Genomic DNA, 21226 nt, shown 5'->3' with positions numbered 1-21226 from the left:
CTCGCCATTTAAGAAAACATTTACGGTTTGTTGTGGATTATGAAAGGCCTGTTTTTCCCACTTTGTCTTTTGTATCTAACTGCTTATGATAATAGGTTTTTGTGCTTGTTCTAATTGCTGCAAAAAAAAAAATCTCTTTGATATCCCAAGGAGTTATAAATCTGTAGATAGAATTCATCTAAGTTCTGTCCTTAGGTCTGGCCTGAATACAGACTACAGTATGATAACCAGCCTGTTTCCCCATGGCATAAATTTTCACTTACTGTAAGCAAGTATCTACTGCCTGCTGAAGCAGTTAAGGAAAGCAGCCCCACCCCACTCCCCATCACTACCTGCCACGTGAGAGGAATGCACCCTCACTTTCTGATCTCACAGTGACACTCCATTCCCCTTTGTGGATTCTGGGTTAATTGTGTAAGAGGACTGAGAAGTAGGAAAGCCTCTTTTGTGTTGCTTCCACATAGAAGAAGGAGAACCAGTATTTATCAAAGACCAGTGAGGTGCTGGGCACTCTGCTGGAAACTAACTTAATGCACTTAATTTTTTTTCATGCCAATACCAGGAGATAAGTGATAGCATCATTCTCATTTTATAGATGAGAAAAACAGAGAAATAGGCAGTAACTCCCCCAAGATTATGTGACAGATATGTAGTAAAGCTGAGATTTGAACTCATGTCTGTTTAATTCCAATACCTGTTTTCTTTTTCCTATACTACACTGCCTCTGAAAGGCTCTGGAACTATTATCAGATTGTCCTGAAGAGGCCACTTCATGGGTCTACCAGAGCTGAGATCCATGAAGAGAAATCTCCAAATACAAACACTCCCGTCTGGGCCACCTAGGTTGCCAGACTGTATGCCAGCATCACCCCCAGTCTTCAAGAGTTCACAGCTGACTAAATCCACACATTCTCCAACCTTGTGGATTTATACTTGCCACTGCCAAGCATCACATGAAGGACATGATTTACAAAGTCGTCAGATTTTATATATTCAAGTCAATGTCCCTATCCTGGGAAAATGGTTCAGTTTTCAGAGCTAGATTGCTGGCTACAGGGCTGTGAGCAGAGCTCAGCTCATGCTGCTTGGTGGTGCTCAGCTCTCTCCACCGTATTTTCTTTGAGCAATTCCCGGCTTGAATTTGAGACCAAAATTAGAAAGTTGAGAGTTTGACCATAGAGACAGACAAAAAATTTAAATCCATTTTGTGAGCAAAACAGCTATGGCTATTAAACCATATTGAGCTGATTTCTTTTTATATTCCCTTCTCCTGCCAGCAAATGTATTGGCAAATTATGAAAGCTTCAAGTGGCCTGGGCCCCAGCAAATTTTCTTGTTTTATTTTCCTTTCTGCTCCTGTGTTCCATGCCCCAAGAGTGCTGTAGGGGATGTGTGGAGTTAAAGGCCCTGGAGGAGCCTCCATGAGGCAGGGGTGCTGCAATGCATTTTCAGCCTCTCACCCCTGGGTATGATTGTCTGATCACATGAGTTAGACACCTTACTCTGTGCTAACCACAGCCTCACTTGCTTCTGCAGGCTGCACTCCTTAATTCCTTCCCAACCATCTTTGATGAGCTGCTGCAGATGTTCACCGTGCAGGAGGTGGCAGAGTTTGTCAGAGGGACTCTAGGGAGCATGCCCAGCACTGTGCACATTGGACAGTCAATGGATGTGGTGAAGCTACAGTCCATCGCCAGAACTGTGGATAGCCGCCTGTTTTCTTTCTCAGGTAAATCACGTTGGGATGAGAGTCAGAATCACCTTTCCTCCTTTCCAGGGTGTTATCAAGTTGTAACCAAAGGATTGGTTTTATCAGCCATCATGCAAGAAGCCTGTGGCCCTAAAAATGCAGAGTATTTGAGGAACTATGTTAGATAATGCAGCCAAGATGTAGGCCTACTGCCTCACTCATGATTTATCCTTAAGAACCCACAGCCTGGGCCATGCCCATGGGATGGCCTGCAGAGCAATTTCCAGGCTCACAAGTCTACAGCTGCCAAGCGTAGGGCCTGCCACACCTCTAGCAGATTGGGAAAGCAGAAGGAAAGGAGGGGGAACAAGAGTGAAGGGTATAGCCCAAAGGGATAAGAGTAAGTTAAGGATAGAGGACGTATCAGATATTAAACTGATAAGAACAGATACTACACATGGCCAACATGCACATGAGAAAATGCTCCGCATCACTGGCCATCAGGGAAATACAAATCAAAACCACAATGAGATACCACCTCACACCAGTGAGAATGGGGAAAATTAACAAGGCAGGAAACCACAAATGTTGGAGAGGATGCGGAGAAAAGGGAACCCTCTTACACTGTTGGTGGGAATGTGGACTGGTGCAGCCACTCTGGAAAACTGTGTGGAGGTTCCTCAAACAGTTAAAAATAGACCTGCCCTATGACCCAGCAATTGCACTATTGGGGATTTACCCCAAAGATACAGATGCAGTGAAACGCCGGGACACCTACACCCCAATGTTTACAGCAGCAATGTCCACAATAGCCAAACTGTGGAAGGAGCCTCAGTGTCCATCGAAAGATGAATGGATAAAGAAGATGTGGTTTATGTATACAATGGAATATTACTCAGACATTAGAAATGATAAATACCCACCATTTGCTTCAACGTGGATGGAACTGGAGGGTATTGTGCTGAGTGAAGTAAGTCGGTCGGAGAAGGACGAGCATTGTATGGTCTCATTCATTAGGGGAATGTAAATGATAGTGAGGGGGAATATAAGGGAAGGGAGAAGAAATGTGTGGGAAATGTCAGAGAGGGAGACGGAACGTGGAGACTCCTAACTCTGAGAGATGAACTAGGGGTGGTAGAAGGGGAGGAGGGCGGGGGATGTGGGTGAAGGGGTAACGGGCACTGGGGGTTATTCTGTGTGTTGGTAGATTGAACACCAATAAAAAATAAATTAAAAAAAATGACAAATACCATTTTCTTCAACGTGGATGGAACTGGAGGGTATTGTGCTGAGTGAAGTAAGTCAATTGGAGAAGGACAAACAGTATATGTCCTCATTCATTTGGGGAATATAAATAATAGTGAAAGGGAATAGAAGGGAAGGGAGAAGAAATGTGTGGGAAATATCAGAAAGGGAGACAGAACATAAAGAATCCTAACTCTGGGAAACGAACTAGGGGTGGTGGAAGGGGAGGAGGGCGGGGGGTGGGGGTGAATGGGTGATGGGCACTGAGGGGGGCACTTGACGGGATGAGCACTGGGTGTTATTCTATATGTTGGCAAATTGAACACCAATAAAAATAAATTTATTATTAAAAAAAAGAGTAAGTTAAGGAAATTAGAGAGACACTGAAAGGGAGCCCTGATGACCCACTGTGTTTACTTTGTTCCTTGTCTCAGATAGATTCCTTTCCAGTCTTTGAAAGAACCTCTAAGGATTAGACAAAGAAATAAACAGTAAGCCCTCCACACCCCAAGAGCTCACGGCAGCCCAACAAATAATAAACAGCCCAGACTTCCCTTCAGAAAGAACCTCTGGATTCATACCTTAAACTACATTTAGCATTATCAGCCTGGCAGTAGTACCAAGTGCTCAATGGCCAAATGTTAATTAAGATCAATATGAGCCTTAGCCTTTAAATGGAATATCACAGTCATAGGATAAACTTCTGTGTTACAAAAATAAATCTCAAACAGTAACGAAACACTTGTTATTAGAATTTTTTTTAATATTTCATGAGAGACACAGAGAGAGAGAGGCAAGCTCCACTCAGGGAGCCCGATGCGGGACTCCATCCTGGGACTCCAGGATCATGCCCTGGGCTGAAGGCAGGCGCTCAACCACTGAGCCACCTAGGTGTCTCTAGAATTTTTACCTTTAGAATTTTTGGTAGTAAAAATCTTTGACTTTTAAAATATAAGAACAATAATTTCTCAACCAAATGCTACACAATTGCAATACTAAATAAATGTTCCCTTTAACTTAATTCTGCTAGTGTATTATTCATGGCAAAGCTGACACTAAGAAAGTTAGCTTTTCTCTACCAATAACTATTTATAGTAAACACTTCTCCCTTCACCACTTCATGGGCTGGAGATTTTTAGCACTGGTTTGTATGCATTGACACGGAGGCCACTGCATACGTTCAAGCTTTGTGCACTGCTTAAAGAACGTGGGAAGGGGGACAGCAAAGTGCCCTCACTGACATCCTTTATTTCTAACATTTTTGCACGTACTTACTCCTTCCCATAATCACTTAACAACAACCGTTCTAAACTTTATGTGACAGTAGAACTTTGTAGTTGGATTTTGAGATGACAGGCCACCACCAGATTTTCATTTGCATCTCTGTTTCATTGAATGTTTGAGTTGCAGCATCTCCCTTGAAGCGAGATTTTTACCAGTGTTGTCTTTTAGGCAACACTTAAAAGTCTTCTCAGAGCACATCAGTTTGGTCTCTTCTTCAGCAGGTTCTGGCAAGAAACTATTGTTTTCTCTGCAGGTAGTTATTGGTTGTTATAAATTCTTCTCTGTTGGTATTTTGGCCTGCAGAATGTATTATGAATTCCTCTTTTGTCCAACCATCATTTTAAACATAAAATAGCTGTCATTCATTTTATTTGAATATATTCTAAGTATTTGACAAGACAGCCCCAAATCTCTTGTAAGTCATGTAATTGGTCTCTGGCTGAAAAAAACAATTCTTTCTGAATTTTGTCTGGAACACTTAATTATGGTCAGACGTGAACAATAAATCCAAAATGCCCTGGCTTGTTTATTGTTATTATTGGTAATCTGACTACATCATGTTGGCCAGATAGGAGAGTACCTGCAGAGTCACACAGTCACTGACCACATAGGAGTGCAGAGCACCAGAAATGTTCACACTTGTATTTCACTTTGTCTTCTCATCACACCTGTGAAGTAAATGCAGAAAAGGCCATTAGTACCTCATCATACAGATGGGAAAAAGCAAGCCTATAGGAGGAATGAACCTGCCTAAGGTTCCTTAGGGTGAGTTAATAAAGGAATTTGAACGAGGATTCAGCCTTCCTGACAGTTCTAAATATAGTCATCTCCTGATGAAAATGTTGTTCAGGTAACATTAAGGAGAAAAGCATTAGCATTAGCTCATTATCAAAGGTTTAGGACAAAACAAAGTCCTGCTACTATTCTACTCATTGCTCTGAACATGCCAGACCTGTCCCCTGAGCCATTAGGAGATAGACCTAATGGCTGCCACCAAGTTAATGCTCATGCCAGGCCACCTAGCCAGAGCGTCATAAAAAACGACCATTTATAATCCGTATCAAGTCTGCAGGTCCAATCAGTAGAGTTCACAGAACTAGGTGTGTCATGTAAATGGAATTTTCACTGTAAGCTATGCTTTTAATTTGAAATCTAGTCATTTAAGAGATTTTGTTTGGAAGTAGCCTAATGTTCATCCTGCACAAAATGCCATAGACATTGAGGCTTAAAATGAGAAAGAAGGAAAGAGAGATGGAAAGACAATGCTGTGGGATGTCTTCGTAATGTCCAGAAGTGGTCTTTTACGCCCTCAGAAGGGAAGGAGTGACCTCCAGCTTGGCACCAGTTTTAGCCCCACCTGTTTTAAGACCATTTAAGACCCCCAGTGTCACTGGCTTCCAGAGGTAGCTAGTTCTCTGAAGGGCTGCTTCACCCTTGTGTTTTCTCTCTCAGAATCCCGCCGCATCCTGCTTCCCGTGGTTCTCCATCACATTCACCTTCACCTGAGGCAGCAGAAAGAGCTGCTCATCTGCTCAGGGATTCTCGGCAGCATCTTCTCCATCGTCAAGACCAGCTCTCTGGTAGTGGCCCCACATCTGCTCCACCCCCCTCTCCCCATCAGCTCTGCCCCAGTCTTGTATTACTTTAGCCAGACACAAAGCAACAAACATCACTTTGTACATTCCTCAGAGAAGCTTTCATCAGTGAGAGGAAGGTGCCCAAGTGAATGGAGGCCTGTGTATGCCCAGCAGGCTTCTTCACACAGCAGCTTTGCTTTTTGAAAAAGTTGCGTTTCCATAAATCCACCCAGAAATGTAGTTATCTTTAACACCAGAAAGCCGAATCCTGTGCCATGTTCTATTTCTATCAAAAGGTATTAATCCTGTGTTCCTGGGAGTATTCTGAGGATACTCAGGCACAAGCACAGGGAGGTAGGCCCAGGCTGAGAGGCAGCTTGCTCATTCAGACTTTTCTGTCAGCTTCCTAGCAGCTTGATTCCACCCATATGGCATTCCTATACCATGCCAGATGAGGTCAGGATGTACGAGAGATAATTGTTGCCCGCAGGAGCTCTGAGCCTCATGGATGGGAGAATTGCACTTTAAAGATGAGGTTGCAACTAGTAATGCTTTTGTCTATTTTCTTTCCTCTTTACTTTTTATTTTAAAAAGAGTTCTGTGGTGGGAGGGGAGGGAAGGAAGGAAAGACATGTATTAGGCATGAATAAGGGTAGGAATCTATTTTAATGATATTTATTTTATACATATTATAGTAGAAGAAATGCATATTAGAGAAAGTTTGTAAACTAGGGAAGTATAAAGAGAGAAATCAAGAACAAGAATGAGTTTTTTATTACAACATTGTACTAAGCTGAAATGAAGTTTCTGGAGAATAAAATTTCAACCACATTTAAAATGAAGGCCAGAAGCCAGGTGATAAGAATGTACAAGGTTAGGCTATCCATGTAGAGCAGGAGAAGTCCTGAAAGAAAAGAGCGTGATTGCTTTGAGCAGGATTAGGGACCCAATAGGGTGCTCTGGTTCTAGACTTAAAGTGCCATCTGGTGTCAGGGGCCTCACTTGGCAGAGTGCCTACGGTGGTTGTAGTGGCCCTATTGTTTGCTCTTGGCTCCAGGCAAGGCTTGGCAGCTCTCCTTCCCACTGGGCCTCAGAGAGGCAACTCTAGACACATAAGGTCTTTTAGCAGCCCAAGGTCAGACTTGAGGAGGTTGGAGGCTTATTGCTAAAGGAAGGACAGAAATTGAAGGGAGAAAATAAAGGGCGGGAGAGGAATGGAAGAGGAATGGAAACAGGTAAAAGCCTGAAGGGAATGGTCTGGTTCTATTTGTGGGGCTAGAGAGTTGGGTGCAATTAGTAGCTTACAACTAGTCAGACATCACACTGTTACTCCAAATCAGAGTGTTACAGTCACTTCAGCAGATGAGAAAGAGGACTTTGGCCCCAGGAGCTCCTCACATTTTTCATGTGGACTAGGGCACAATATAATTACATTGAATGAATGGGTTGGGGTGGAATTTAAGCTCCATGAGAGTAGCAATACTATCTTTGTTGTTTACCTCTGTATACTCAGGTTCACAAATGGTGACTGGCACATGGTAAAGGCTTAATAAATAATGGATTGGTAGATGGATCGACAGATGGACATTTATACCAGTAATAATATTAAGAGGCTAGAGAAGGGACAATGGGAATCTTTCAGATAAATAAAATCTGATTTGAGATTCAGTGTTGAGAGGCCTGTAAAAGGATAGCACAGACTCTTTCTAAATTTAGAGTGTGGTGGCTGAGAAGCAGAACTTAGTGAGAGGTATGCTCTGTTGTTTCTGTGAGTCTGCCCAAGAAAGACACATTGAGACCAGAGTCCTTCAGGTGAACTAGGGAACACAAGCAAAAATGCTGAGGAGCTAGAAGTGAGATGCAGCCATATCTGGGCAGCAGTTGGGGCCAGCAAAGCTTGAGATCACCTAAGGAGAAAATCCTGAGGAGAAAACAATCATCTTAAAGACTGAGATACTTCTATGTGCATTAGCAGTTGTGTTAGCAATAGTGAAGGTGCTACTACCACACCCTATGGCGTGAACACTTTACCATTTTCTCACAGTGTTAGCAGTGTTGTGCTTTTTCCTGATTTTTCTATGGAAACCAAAGAAAACATGTAACTCAGGACGGTCACTTCTGTCCTGTATATTGTGATTAATGTATCTACTTGAGGTTCAGAACTGTGGGTGTCAGGTGGTGCTGGGTTAGGCGAAGGCCCTGGCCACCATACCAGGGCAACAGAGGCAGGTTCGCCTCACCTTCTCTCAGAGCTGTTGTCCAGGTTCCTTGACACTGCATGCTAGTGAGGCCGGAGCTCAGTGTTAAGAATCCAGTCAGAAGACCACTCCTGACGTCGCTGACTTAGTAAGTGCTGCCAGCTGTGTGTCAGCCTGGCCTGGGTGCTAACGGTGTGCTCTCTCGCTGCTCGCTCCAGGAGGCAGATGTCATGGAGGAGGTAGAAATGATGGTGGAGAGCCTCCTGGACGTGCTCTTGCAGACTCTGCTCACCATCATGAGCAAATCGCACGCTCAGGAGGCGGTAAGAGGGCAGCGGTGCCCGCAGTGCACAGCCGAGATCACTGTTAGTAACTAACATTCAGGTTTTCTTGCTTTCTTTTCTAACCTGGGGCTCCTCCACACCAACCCCCACCTCCTCATTGCACCACCTCCATCTCCACCTCCCTTCCTGCATGGTTGTCAGCATGCTGCCTTCTTCCCTTTTTGCACCTGGTTCCCATCTCCACTCTGAAAGCTCTAGGTTCATAGTCCCAGAAATTTACTATAGAGTTGATGCAGGGAATGCTTCTTGTCCTGTTTCTCTGCACACTGTCTCTGTTGGCCTTTGCTTTTATGCCAACTCATTTTCTATTGTGTAGAATGGAGCAGAGATGTAGTAAGAGATTGAAGGTGAAAAATAGACTTTTCCTTACAGGAGCAGGTTCTCCTAAATGTTGTGCACTAGCAGAATAATCTTCTTAGAATTAGGTTGTATCTACAGATTAGTTGTTTTTGTCTACAATGTTTGTATCCAAATATCTAGCGTCCGGAAAACTGTGATGAGGTAGAGTTGCACTGATTTTACTGGACAGAAGAGAAGTGGCCTGCAGAGGCTTCTCAGAAGAGGCAGAGAGACAGCCCCCACTCCTGTACCCAGAGTGGACTTCTTAACCCTGATGTTAGAACTCCATTAACAGATTGCATGGATTCTTCCAGTTGGCAGGTGGGAGATTACAGTGATTTCTTTGAAGTGAGTCCTCTGTGGGAGTAAGCCAAGCTCCAGCATGCTAGGGAGAGCAGAGAGCAGACATGTGTTCTGAAGCACTGGGTTTAGAAAGAATGTCTGTTCCCTTGGGAGCTCCTATTGAGGGCACTCTGGCTGCAGGTAAAAACAATTGTGCCCTGCTATGTCCTGGTAACCTGTCCTATCCAACAACCACACAGTGCTTGCTGTGAGCCAAACTCTACTCTGTACCCTTTCATTTAGCAATATTAAATCACATAGATGTAGTGAAGATGATAATAACTGCATAATTTACCAAGCACACCTTTATGTACTGGACTTGTCCTCTGAGAAGCTTTATATATATTCATTCCTCTGACCCTCATAACAAATCTATGAATTATGGCTTATTATGCCCATTTCTCAGATAAAACTGTGGTTCATATACATGTATATATATTCTGTGTATACATATGCTATAATAATTTTGTGTGTGTAGAAATTCTTTGAGAGACAATAAAATCTATTGTAAAATTTCCATGAGTTTAAAAACACTTGGTCAGCTGCCCCATGACAGAAATTGCCATAGGATGGTGAAAATCTTGAAGTCCTTAAAACAAGATTTTCTTCCATGTTACTGCAGTTGGAACTTAAAGAAATTTTAAAGATTCATTTTTTTATCCTCAGATTTTTTTCTTATCTTAAAGCCCCTAACGTCTTCTCATAAAGGTCAGTTTTGACTCCTCTGGTTTCCAGAAAGCTATGTTGACCTACTGTGTTCCATCTTCCTGGTCCAGTAACCATATATAAGCTCTGGGAGGTCCCCAAGAGATCCTTGTAGAAGGGCTACTCCAACCCAGTATGATGGGAAGAGCCCAAATTCTGCCCAGAAAAGGCCAAGTACCCTGTTCTGAAGAACCCCTTTAGACCTCAGTGTGGTGGCCTGGAAATATATAGTGACAATGGACTGTTTAGCCAGAAATTTCCTAGGAGAAAAATCTAGACTCTCTGTCTCACTTTGCAGTACTTCTTTGTTACAGGTTAAGGTTTTTCCATTAGCCCCATGCTGCAGAGGTCTTATTAAAACTCACAAGCCCTTCAGACCTCTCTTTAGCAGAAAAGAAAACTCATTCTCACGGCCAGAGTCCTCCCCTTCCCTTTCATGATCATTGGGGCCATTTCAGACCCTTCCTTCTCTCCTTGCCCTCTGTGGATTGGGGAAACACAGCCCTTGTGACTAGCTGTGCTGAGTGGTTTTTTTGGTTGATCCCCAGGGTGAGTATGTGTCCTGCCTTCTTTCACTGCTCCGCCAGATGTGTGACACCCATTACCAGCACCTCCTGGACAACTTCCAGAGCAAAGATGAACTCAAGGTGGGCAACAAACCTATCTCAAAACTGACTTTTGAGGAAAGGATGCATGCAGCTAAGACTCTCCAAGGGCTTTCCTCCTACCAGGGGGCAAGTGCAAGTGATCAGGACTGCCTAGGGTGAAGGGTTCACCAGCCCCCTTTACAACTGGGGATGTATGTGCTCCCAGAAGCTAAAAGCCAGCAATGTTCTTAGACAGATTCTATTTTTTTAATTTTTTATATTTTTAGACAGATTCTAGTAACACTAGCAAGTCTTCCCTGACTCCTAGCAGTCCTATGACTATTTGCCTCAGTGAGAGGCTGCTCTAGGTCGGAGTAGTCATCCACAAACCAGAACTCTTCCCTTTCTTATTGACTCAACAGTCACCTTATATTTTGCCCCTGCAAACCAGACTTTGCTGTTTAATAGCTATAATTATAATAATGATGATGACTTTTCTTCATTAGCATGTATTTCTGGAAGTGCCCTGTAGAAAGCAAAAGTGAGCAGTGCCCATTGGCTACCAGATTCAGGATCTAGACCACTGGGGCAGATAGTGCAGAAAAATGGGCCCATGATCCACAAAACAGAAGAACATTCCCAAGCTTCATGTGGTATTAGCTGTTGACAAACTTCTGGGGCTTGTCTTTGCTTTAGAATGCCCTACTCAATTCATCCCTGGATAAACAAACTATTGCAAATTTTAGTGGTATGCTCTGCCTCTATTCAGAACCAAGTCATTTGCATTTCATAGTAATGCATTACCCTTTTCATTTTTATGACCTTTATTAATCATATTGTATCAGTTAATAAGTATTATGTGTCACTTTCTAGTATCTGGTCTTGCCTGCCTTTCCACAGACATGGAGCTCTGCAGATTGTTGTCATTAACTCGTTTCAGTAAGGTCAGACTGTCTTCTTGGAGGGATGAGTTGACAGCCCTTGAAGTGAACCAAAAGTTAGCCAGAGACCAAAGCAGTGCTTGAGCTGGGTTGTAGAGCCTGAAAATCCAGTGTTAGCTATTCTAGATTATTTTCATCCTTTGTGTTTTCTACTAACTGATTCACAATCAGAAGCTTAGGCTGTCATCATTCTCTTACTTTTTATTTACAAGTTTATTTTTATAACAGCAATATGTATACATATTTTTTATTGTAAATTTATTCTTCATTTATTGAAAGCCTGCTATATGTAAGCATTATACCCCGACCTTATGGGTTTTTAAATTTTAATTCTAGTTTAGTTTAATATACAGTGAATATGTATACATACTCTTAAAAGCCAAAAGCATGTTACAAAGCTTATAACATGAAATGGTTGTTCCCTGGTTCAGCCTCATATCAAGTTTCTATTCTCCAAAAAGCAGTCACTTTGAATAGCAAAAGCTGTTCTTTAAACTTCTACTGCCATTTTAAATTTTAACTGGTAGTTATTATCTATTTTCGTATTCCCATGGAAAATGAGAGTGACTCTCCTGTATCATTCCTCTCTCACACACAAGTCTTTCCTCTCATTCTTCCAATATAGTTTGCATACATTTTTGTTTAAATCGGCAATCGACTTCTTTATTACAGCTAGGTAAATACTGTGGCAGGCCAGCTGCTACACTATTACACTTCCTTTCTTATAAAACTTATTGGTTTTTTCCTGGAATTATTTGCCTCTTTTGTTATTTGCACATTTTTTGTTTTCTTTTGATTTTCAAATCTGGCTAGGATTTCTTCTTTTCCCTTTCTGTAATAAACCTCTTCTTCCAGCTTTCCCCAAGATCAGATCTGTCAGATACTGTCCAGTCACTTTTTCTTTTCCTAGAAACTTGCCCTGTTTTTATTTATTTCAGTCTCTAACTTTCATGTTAGAGACTTTCCTCCTACTAGAGACTTTTTTTTCGTTGTTCCTTTTTTTAAATATAAATTTATTTTTTATTGGTGTTCAATTTGCCAACATACAGAGTAACACCCAGTGCTCATCCCGTCAAGTGGCCCCCTCAGTGCCCGTCACCCATTCACCCCCACCCCCCGCCCTCCTCCCCCTCCACCACCCCTAGTTCGTTTCCCAGAGTTAGGAGTCTTTATGTTCTGTCTCCCTTCTGATATTTCCCACACATTTCTTCTCCCTTCCCTTATATTCCCTTTCACTATTATTTATATTCCCCAAAAGAATGAGAACATATAATGTTTGTCCTTCTCCGATTGACTTATTTCACTCAGCATAATACCCTCCAGTTCCATCCACATTGAAGCAAATGGTGGGTATTTGTCATTTCTAATGGCTGAGTAATATTCCATTGTATACATAAACCACATCTTCTTTATCCATTCATCTTTTGAATATTAGTCTATGTCTAAAGTGAGGCACTCTGGTGCTAATGAGAAGCGCTTTGTGTATGTGTATCTGTGTGCAGGCCTTCCCTGTAGCTGACTGAAAAAAGTCTGATCAGAGCCTCCTCTAATCTCTGTATCAACTAGTCTGTGCTCTTGGACTTGTCTGTTTCCTGAGAAAAAGAATCCTTTTCCCTTCCTAGGAATGGAATAGCCCACCAATATTTTGGGATCAAATAGCAAAAAGAGGCTGGGAACCTTCCAGCTCAGCAGGTGAACTTTCTCTCAATGCCTATTTTCATTTTGGTATCTCAGCCCTTACCTGTTGCTATATCCTTGAGAACAGATCCTCAGTGATCAACTACTCCAGAAAGCAGCCCTCAGTCTTCTGACAGGATGGGGAAAGCCTGGTCACCCAAGGACATGAGATGAGAAGAGATGACAGAAGAGGTCTTAGGGAGACTGTAAATCAGTCTTCCTGTTTTCAGCCTTCATATCCCAGTCCCACAGAGGTACTTAGTGATGCCTGCAGTTTCTGAGATTCTTGCTTCCTGTTGCTGTCACTTCCCAAGGCTGTTGGCTATCATCTTTCTCAAGTATATTAAGTCAGTTACATACAAGCTTTCAAAATGTATTCACCTCAAAAAAAAAAAATGTATTCACCTCTTCTCATTACTGTGTTCTTATTTCCTGTTTCCTTTGTCTCTGTGGGTATATATTTATTACTTGACTGTCATTTTAGAGGATTTGAGCTGAAACAGATGAGGGACATATGCAGTCCACCACACCAAATATAGAGTTCAGCACATTTATTCTTTTTTTATGACAGCATTATTGATATATAATTTGCATACCATAAAATTTACACTTTTAAACGGTACAATTCAGTGTCTCTGATTATATCCATCTTAAAAGACTTCTCACAAAATAACAAGATCAAGTTAATAATTTATAACTTCCCACAAAGAAAAGCCCAAGAGCATATGGCTTAATTGGTGCATGCTACCAGATTTTTAAAGAAGAATTAATACCAATCCTTTACAAGCTCTCATAAAAAATAGAAGAGGAGAGAACGCTTCCCAACTCATTTTATGAGGTCCATATTACCCTGACATGAAAACGAAAGGCAGACATCACAAGAAAAGCAAACTATAAATCAATATCCCTTATAAACATATAAGTGCAGCATACTAGCAAACTGAATCCAGGAACGTAGTAAAAGAAGTATACACCATGATTATGTGGGATTGATCCCAGAAGTGCAAGATTTGCTTAACATGCGGTAATTAATCAACATAATACACCATTAAATAGAATAAAAGACAAAAACAAGACCATCATAATGAATATTTAAAAAAAAAACATTTTTTTAAATCCATCCACCAAACTTTCATGATAAAAATCATTCAAAAACTAGAAATAGAAAGGAATTTCTTTAGATTGATAAAGGGCATCTATGAAAAATTATTAACATCATAGTTAATAACAAAAGACTGAATGCTTTCCTCTTAAGATCAGAAACAAGAGAAAGACAGATAGCTGGTCTAACCACTTACACTCATTATATTGGAGGATCTAGCTGGAGCAATTTGGCACGAAGTTGGACAGGAAGAAGTAAAACTATTTATATCCTCAGATGACATGATTTTGAATACAGAAAATCCTAAGACATTCATAAAAACACTATTGGAAGTAATAAGTTCAGCAAATTTTCACAATATATAATTAATATACAAAAATCAATTATATTTCTTGGCACTAGCAATTAACAATTCAAAAAGGAAATTAAGAGGAAAATTCCATTTATAATAGTATAAAAACACAAAATAGATAGGAAAGGAAATTTAAAAAGACCTAAATAAGTGGAAAGACACCCCATGTTAATAGATAGGAAAACTTAATATTATTAAGAGGACAGTACTTCACAGAGTGATCGACAGGTTTGATACAAGACCTCTCAAAGTTTCAGCTGCCTTTTTGTAGATATTGACAATCTGATCTTTAATTCATAGAGGAATGAAAGGGACTCAGAATAGCCAAACAATCTTGAAAAAGAAAAAATTGGAGGATTCACACTTCTAGTTTCAAAACTTACGAAATAATGGTAATCAGAATTGGTGCTTGCATAAAAATAGACATAAAGATCAATGGAATTGGATTGAGAGTCTAGAAATAAACCTTTATATTTACACTCAGTTGATTTTCATAATATTATCAAGACAATACAAAGAGTAAAGAAGTCTTTTCAGCAAATAATGAACAACTTAATATCTAACCTCTACCTTATACCATATGAAAAAACAGCTGGAAAGGGATTGTAGACCTAAATGTAAGAGCTAAACTATAAACCTCTTAGAAGGAAACAAAAGTGTATCTTAAAAAAAAAAGTGTATCTTTATGTCCCTTGATTTAGCAATGATTTCTTAGTTATGACACCGAAAGCACAAGCAAGAAAAGAAAAAATCGATGTTAGATTTCATCAAAATTACTATATTTCAAAGGATGCCAACAAGAAAGTGAAGACAACTCACAGAATGGAAGAAAATATTGGCAAATCATGTATCTAATAAAGAACTTGCATGAAAAATATATAAATAACTCTTACAACTCAAGAATGAAAAAGCAACTTGGTTTAAGAATGGGCAAAGTACTCCTAACTCTGGGAAACGAACTAGGGGTGGTGGAAGGGGAGGAGGGCGGGGGGTGGGGGTGAGTGGGTGACGGGCACTAAGGGGGCCACTTGACGGGATGAGCACTGGGTGTTATTCTATATGTTGGTAAATTGAACACCAATAAAAATTATTTTATTAAAAAAAGAATGGGCAAAGTATTTTAATAGACATTTCCCCAAAGAAGATACATAAACAGTCAAAACACACATGAAAAGATGCTCAACATCATTAGTCATTAGGGAAATGAAAATCAAAACTGCAATAAGATACCACTTCACACTGAAAGTGGATATCATCAAAAAGACAAATATTCGTACTAATTCTAGTTTAAATATTTGGTAGAATTCACCAGTGAAGCCATCTGGTCATGCACTTTTCTTTGTGTGAAGATTTTAAATTATTAATTTGATCGCTTCACTTATGATAGGTCTCTTCAGATTTTGTTTAGTTTTAAATGAATTTTGATTGTATCTTTCTAAGAATCTGTCCATTTCATCTAAGTTATATAATTTGTTGGCATACATTTGTTTATAGTAGTCCCTTATAATCCTTTCTGGTTCTCTAACATTGGTAATTATTCCCTTCTTTCATCCCTAATTTTAGTAATTGAGTCATCTTTCTCGCTTTTGTTTTTCTTTTTTTTTTTTTTTTCTTGGTTTCTCAATTTTGTTGATCTTTTCAAAGAACCTATTTTTGGTTTTATTTTTTCCTCTATTTTTCTATCTCTGTATCACTTATTATTCCCTTCCTTCTGCTTGCTTTATGTTTAGTTTGCTCTTCTTTCTCTAGTTTCTTAAGGCATAAAGTAAGTTATTGATTTGTGACCTCACTCTCTTTAATGTAGGCACTAAAGCTCTAAGTTTTAGCTTCATCCCATACATTTTGATTTGGTGTATTTTCATTTTTATTATTCTCAAAGTATTCCTGTTTTACTTATGCTTTGTTTTTTGACCATTAGTTACCTGGGATATATTGTTTAATTCACATATTTTTTTTACTTTTCCAAATTTCCTTGTGTTATTGATTTCTAACTCACTTCCATAATGGTTGGAAAACATGCTTTATATGAGTTTTAGTTCTTTTAAAATATAGTGAGGCTTTCTTTTGGACTAACATCACGTCTGTCCTAGAGAAAAAAATGCATATATCCTTCTATGTATATCCTGCTACTGTTAAGGAGTGTCATATAGATGTTAAGTCTAGTTAGTTTATAGTATTTTTTAAGATTTCTTCTTCCTTGCTGATCTTCTATTTAGTTTTTTCTATACACAATTGAAAGTAGTATATTGGAGCCTCCAGCTATCATTGTTGAATTGTCTATTTTTCCTTCCTTTTAATTCTGTCAGGTTTTGCTTTATGTGTTTGAGGTTCTATTTTAAATGCATATGTGTTTATAATTAAGTCTTTCAGACATATTGGCTCTTTTGTCATAAAATGTCCCTTTTTGGTCTCTAATGACACTTTTTGTTAAAGTCTCTATTGTTTAAAATAGCCACACCAGTTCTATTTTGGGTGCATTTTTCATCATATATATTTCCTATCCTTTTACTTTTGATGTATTTATGTCTTTGAATCTAAAGTTATGTATCTTGTAGACCACATACAATTGGATCATGTGTATTTTTTTCCATCTTCCCATCTCTGCCTTTTGATTAGAATGTTTAATCCATTTATAATTAGTATAATTACCAATAAGTTAGGATTTACACCTACCATTTTGCTGTTTTAAATCTGTCTTATATCTTCTTTCTTCCTCTATTTCTCTATTTCTGCCTTCTTTTATGTTTAATATTTTTAATTCCTTCATTGTTTCTGTTAGTGTATTTTTATAGTTATTTTCTTAGTAATTGCCCTGGGAATTATAATTAACATCTCAAAACAATCTACCAATTTCATTTAATAGTACACAAAAACTTCACTCCACTAAAGCTCCAATCCTTTCTCCCTTTTTTTGCTGTCTCTATCATATAAATTACAGATTTATACCTTATAATCTCATCAACATAATTTTATAGTTATTGCTCTATGCAGTTGCCTTGTAAATCAAATAGGAAAAGAGTTACAAACTTACCTATATATTATCTTCTATATTTACCTGTAGAGCCATTTTTCCTAGTACTTTTTCTTTTTTCATATGGATTCAAGTTACTGTCTAGTGTCCTTTTATTTAAGTCTGAGACTCCCTTTAGTATTTCTTTTAGAGCAGTTCTATTAATAACAAATTCTCACAGTATTTTTTAAATCTGAGAATGTTTTAATTTCTTCTTCAATTTTTAATGATAGTTTTGCTGGATTTAAGATTCTTTATCGACATTATGTCAGTACTTTGAATATGGTATTCCACCACCTTTTGGCCTCCATCATATCTGCTTGTATGTCACCTATTATTATTGAGAATAATTTGTACATGATAAATTATTTTTCTCCTCTTGCTTTCAAGATTCTCTTTTTTATTTTTGACAATTGATAGTTTGACTATGTCTGTTTGTAAATTTCTTTGATTTTTTTTTTCTATTTGGAGTTCATCGAACTATTTAGATGTGTAGATTAAAGGTTTTTTTCAAGTTTGAGAAGTTTTTAACCAATGTTTCTTCAAATATTTCTTCAAAATCTCTTCCTCTTTTTCTCTCATCTCTTTTTGACACTCCTAAAGAAAAAAAAAAAAAGAAAAAAATATTAAAAAAAAAAAAAGATTCAATTCTTTTTGACACTCCTATTATAATGTTTTTATACTTGGTGGTATCCCACAGGTCTCATGTTGTTTGTTTTTCTTCATTTTCTTTCTATTCCTCTGGATAATCTGACGTATCTTTTAAATTTGCTGCTTCTTTCTTCTGTCAGTTCAAAACTGTTGTTGAGCCCCTCTAGCAAGATTTACATTTCACTTATGGTGCTTTTAAAGTCTAAAATTTCTATATGATGCTTTTAAAATGATTTCTATCTATTCTATTGATATTCTCTATATGTTGAGATATTGTTCTTGTATTTCCCTTTAATTCTTTAGGCATGATTTCCTTTAATTCTGTGAGCATATTTAAAACATCTACTTTAAAGTTTTTTTCCCCAATAAGTCCAACATTTGAGCTACCTCAAGTAAAGTTTCTGTTGACTTCTTTTTTCCTGTGTATGGGTCATACTTCCATATTTAACTTCTTATCTTATAATTTTTTGTTAAAAACTGGACAATTTAAATAATTCAGCAACTCTGGAAATTATATCCCCCCCACCACATCCCAGGGGTTTTTACGTTTTATTGTTTTGTTGTTGTTATTAATATATATTTGGTTGCTTGTTTAGTGACTTTCTTGGACTAATTCTACAATGTCTATATTCTTTGTTGTGTCCAGCCACTGAGATCTTCTTTCTGTTAGCTCAGTGGTCAGCTAATACCTGGACAGAAATTTTCTAAAATGTCTTAAGTCAATAAGTCTTTGATACTTTGCTGAATGTCTGTATGTGTGTGTTGGGGCTCACCTTCAGTGCTCCAACAGCTTATATTACTGCCTTAGCTTTCACGTCCTGCTTTACAAAGAGTCTCAAAATCAGCCAGGATAAGAGATTACGCTTCTCAGGTCTTTCCTGGGAATATGCACAGCCCTAAACATGTGTGTGGACTTCTAGGTACCAAGGAGTATGTCAGAGCTTTTCAAAGTTCCCTAGAGATATCCCATTCCCCAGATTTTTCTTTTAATTCTTTTGGCAGTTTTCTTGATGCCCTAACAATATGGCTGCTTCATACGGCTAGAATCTTAAATTATTATGGCTGATTTTTTTTCCCATAAATACTCTAGGTAAAAAGCCTTCACTAAGTGAGCTCTGGGTCAGATCAAATAAGCCCTCTGAATGGAGACTTCCCAGGTTTCTGCCAGACAGATAGAAAAGTAGCAGTTTGGGGCGGGAGTTTTTTCAGGAGCTCACTACCACTGTGGTTGTGCAGTTGCTTATTTTCAAGGATACCATAGAGGTAGGAAGAGGATACCATAGAGGTAGGAAGAGGAAGAGTAATGAGACAAGCTAAAGTGCAACAAAGTTCACTATTTCTATTGAAATTCAACTATTTTTCTTGAATAACACTCCTTGGATTGTTTACAAATCTTTGCTTAACCTGACTTTGCCAGTATTCTCATTACTTCAATGAAGGAGCACATTATGGAGGTCTTTACTCTGCCATTCCTAAAATGCTTCTCCTGTCAATGTGTTCTTAACATCCAAGAAAGCAGGTTAAGATTTTATTTATTTATTTTAGAGAGAGAGCGCGCATGCAAGTGGGGGGAGGGGCAGAGAGAGAGAAGCAGAAACCAGGCTGAGCATGGAGCTCAATCTCAGGATCCTGAGATCATGACCTGAGCCAAAAATCAAGAGTTAGACACCTAACCGAGCCACCCCGGCACCCGCGCCAAAAGACAGGTTCTTATAGTCAGGTGCTCAAGGGTCATGGCCCAAATAAAGAGACTCACAAACCCAGTTGGATACCAGTTCTGCTGGCCTGTAGCCTTCTCTACACTTTGGGTTTTAGCTACTGGGCTTGGGGTATAGAACTGGCTCTGTTCTACCCAGTTTGGGTCTGCTCCCACCTGGCCTGATAGAGTGCCTAGATCTCACTTTCATGTAGGCCTCTAAAAATAATAACTCACAACGGAAACCAGAATCTAACCCACTAGTCCCATCCATTCTCCTGGTCTAGAGGTCAGGAGAGCCCTGTAAAGGAAATGCATGCTATAGTGGTAGTGGTGTCTCACATCAGATTTTCCTGCTGGATCAGGAATTCCTGCTGAAGATTTTCTGTGTCTTCCGGAACCTGATGAAGATGAGTGTCTTCCCTCGGGACTGGATGGTGATGAGACTTCTTACAAGCAAGTGAGTGTGGAAGGGGCCTGCACCCAGCATCAACAGAGCTATTCTCAGACTAAGGAGAGAGTATGTATGTGCGTGTGGATATGTGTGGCAGAGAGAGAAAGCAAGACAGAGATCATTGTGAAGGCCATGGGGGCAGAGAAGACAGGGTAAATTTGAAAAATATTTGGAAGCATAATCAGATGGACATGACCATTTACCATAAGTTCAAGAAGACGAAAGTGTTAAAGGTAGTTCAAAATGGAGCCTTAAGTGCCTGACAGAGATGTCATGGTCAGGACAGAAAAGGAATGTAAAGAATGTGAAATAATAATACCTAAAGAAGGATCCTCCTTGAGGGAGGCCTGTTCCATGGACCACTGGCCTCTGTTGCTCTATAAGTTTCAGGTAGTTATCCCAAGACCTCCTCTTGATTTGACTTCTGTTGTCTGCCAGACACTATCTGCCTCCCATAGCTAGTGCTAATTACCCACCCGAAAACTGGCTGTAAGGCTCTGACCACTTCTGACTCCAGCAACATAATTCACTCTTAGACTGCCCCCAAATTGCCTGTTCCATTCATATTTCTAGCCTAATTGGCAAACCAGATGGGTGATGCAGGTAGCATAGTAGTGGTTCATCAGGTCTCCCTCTACTCTGGAGAAGGCCATTTGGCCTCCACTCGCTAACCTGCTGCCTTCTCCCACTGATCAGCTTTCTTTCTCTTTCTTTATTTCTCTCTTTCTCTCTTTCTCTCTTTCTCTCTTTCTTCCTTTCTTTCTTTCTTTCTTTCTTTCTTTCTTTCTTTCTTTCTTTTTCTTTCTTTCTCTCTCTCTCTCTCAGAGAGAGTGGAGGAAGAGGGACAGAGGGAGAGGAAGAGAGAGAATCCCAAGCAGACTCCATGCCCAGCACAGAACCCAATGTAGGGCTTGATCTCACAACTGAGATCATGACCTGAGCTGAAATCAAAAGTCAGATGCTTTTGTAAATTATCATGGTTTTCTGCATTAAAATGGCCATTTCTGGAAAAAAAAAAAAAAAAGAGTCAGA

General features: G+C 39.4%; 1 protein-coding gene across 17 annotated transcripts in view; it reads left to right on the top strand.

Moving 5' to 3' along the window:
• DOCK3 (dedicator of cytokinesis 3) overlaps positions 1 to 21226 on the top strand; it is a 514642-nt gene that overhangs the window by 438875 nt on the left and 54541 nt on the right. For 15 of the 17 annotated variants that reach the window (XM_077858736.1, XM_077858739.1, XM_077858738.1 and 12 more), the window contains 5 exons: positions 1537 to 1729; positions 5672 to 5799; positions 8213 to 8359; positions 10273 to 10371; positions 20106 to 20200. In XM_077858736.1, the coding sequence (XP_077714862.1) occupies positions 1537 to 1729; positions 5672 to 5799; positions 8213 to 8359; positions 10273 to 10371; positions 20106 to 20200 (662 nt within the window). The remainder of the gene's footprint in view (positions 1 to 1536; positions 1730 to 5671; positions 5800 to 8212; positions 8360 to 10272; positions 10372 to 20105; positions 20201 to 21226) is intronic. The other 2 variants (XM_077858737.1, XM_077858742.1) reach the window with 2 other exon arrangements.

This window comes from Canis aureus, chromosome 19 (assembly GCF_053574225.1).
Source record: "Canis aureus isolate CA01 chromosome 19, VMU_Caureus_v.1.0, whole genome shotgun sequence".
In the NCBI taxonomy this organism is placed as follows: domain Eukaryota; kingdom Metazoa; phylum Chordata; class Mammalia; order Carnivora; family Canidae; genus Canis; species Canis aureus.
Note: the sequence above shows the minus strand (reverse complement) of the source record. Positions and strands in the feature narration are given on the sequence as shown.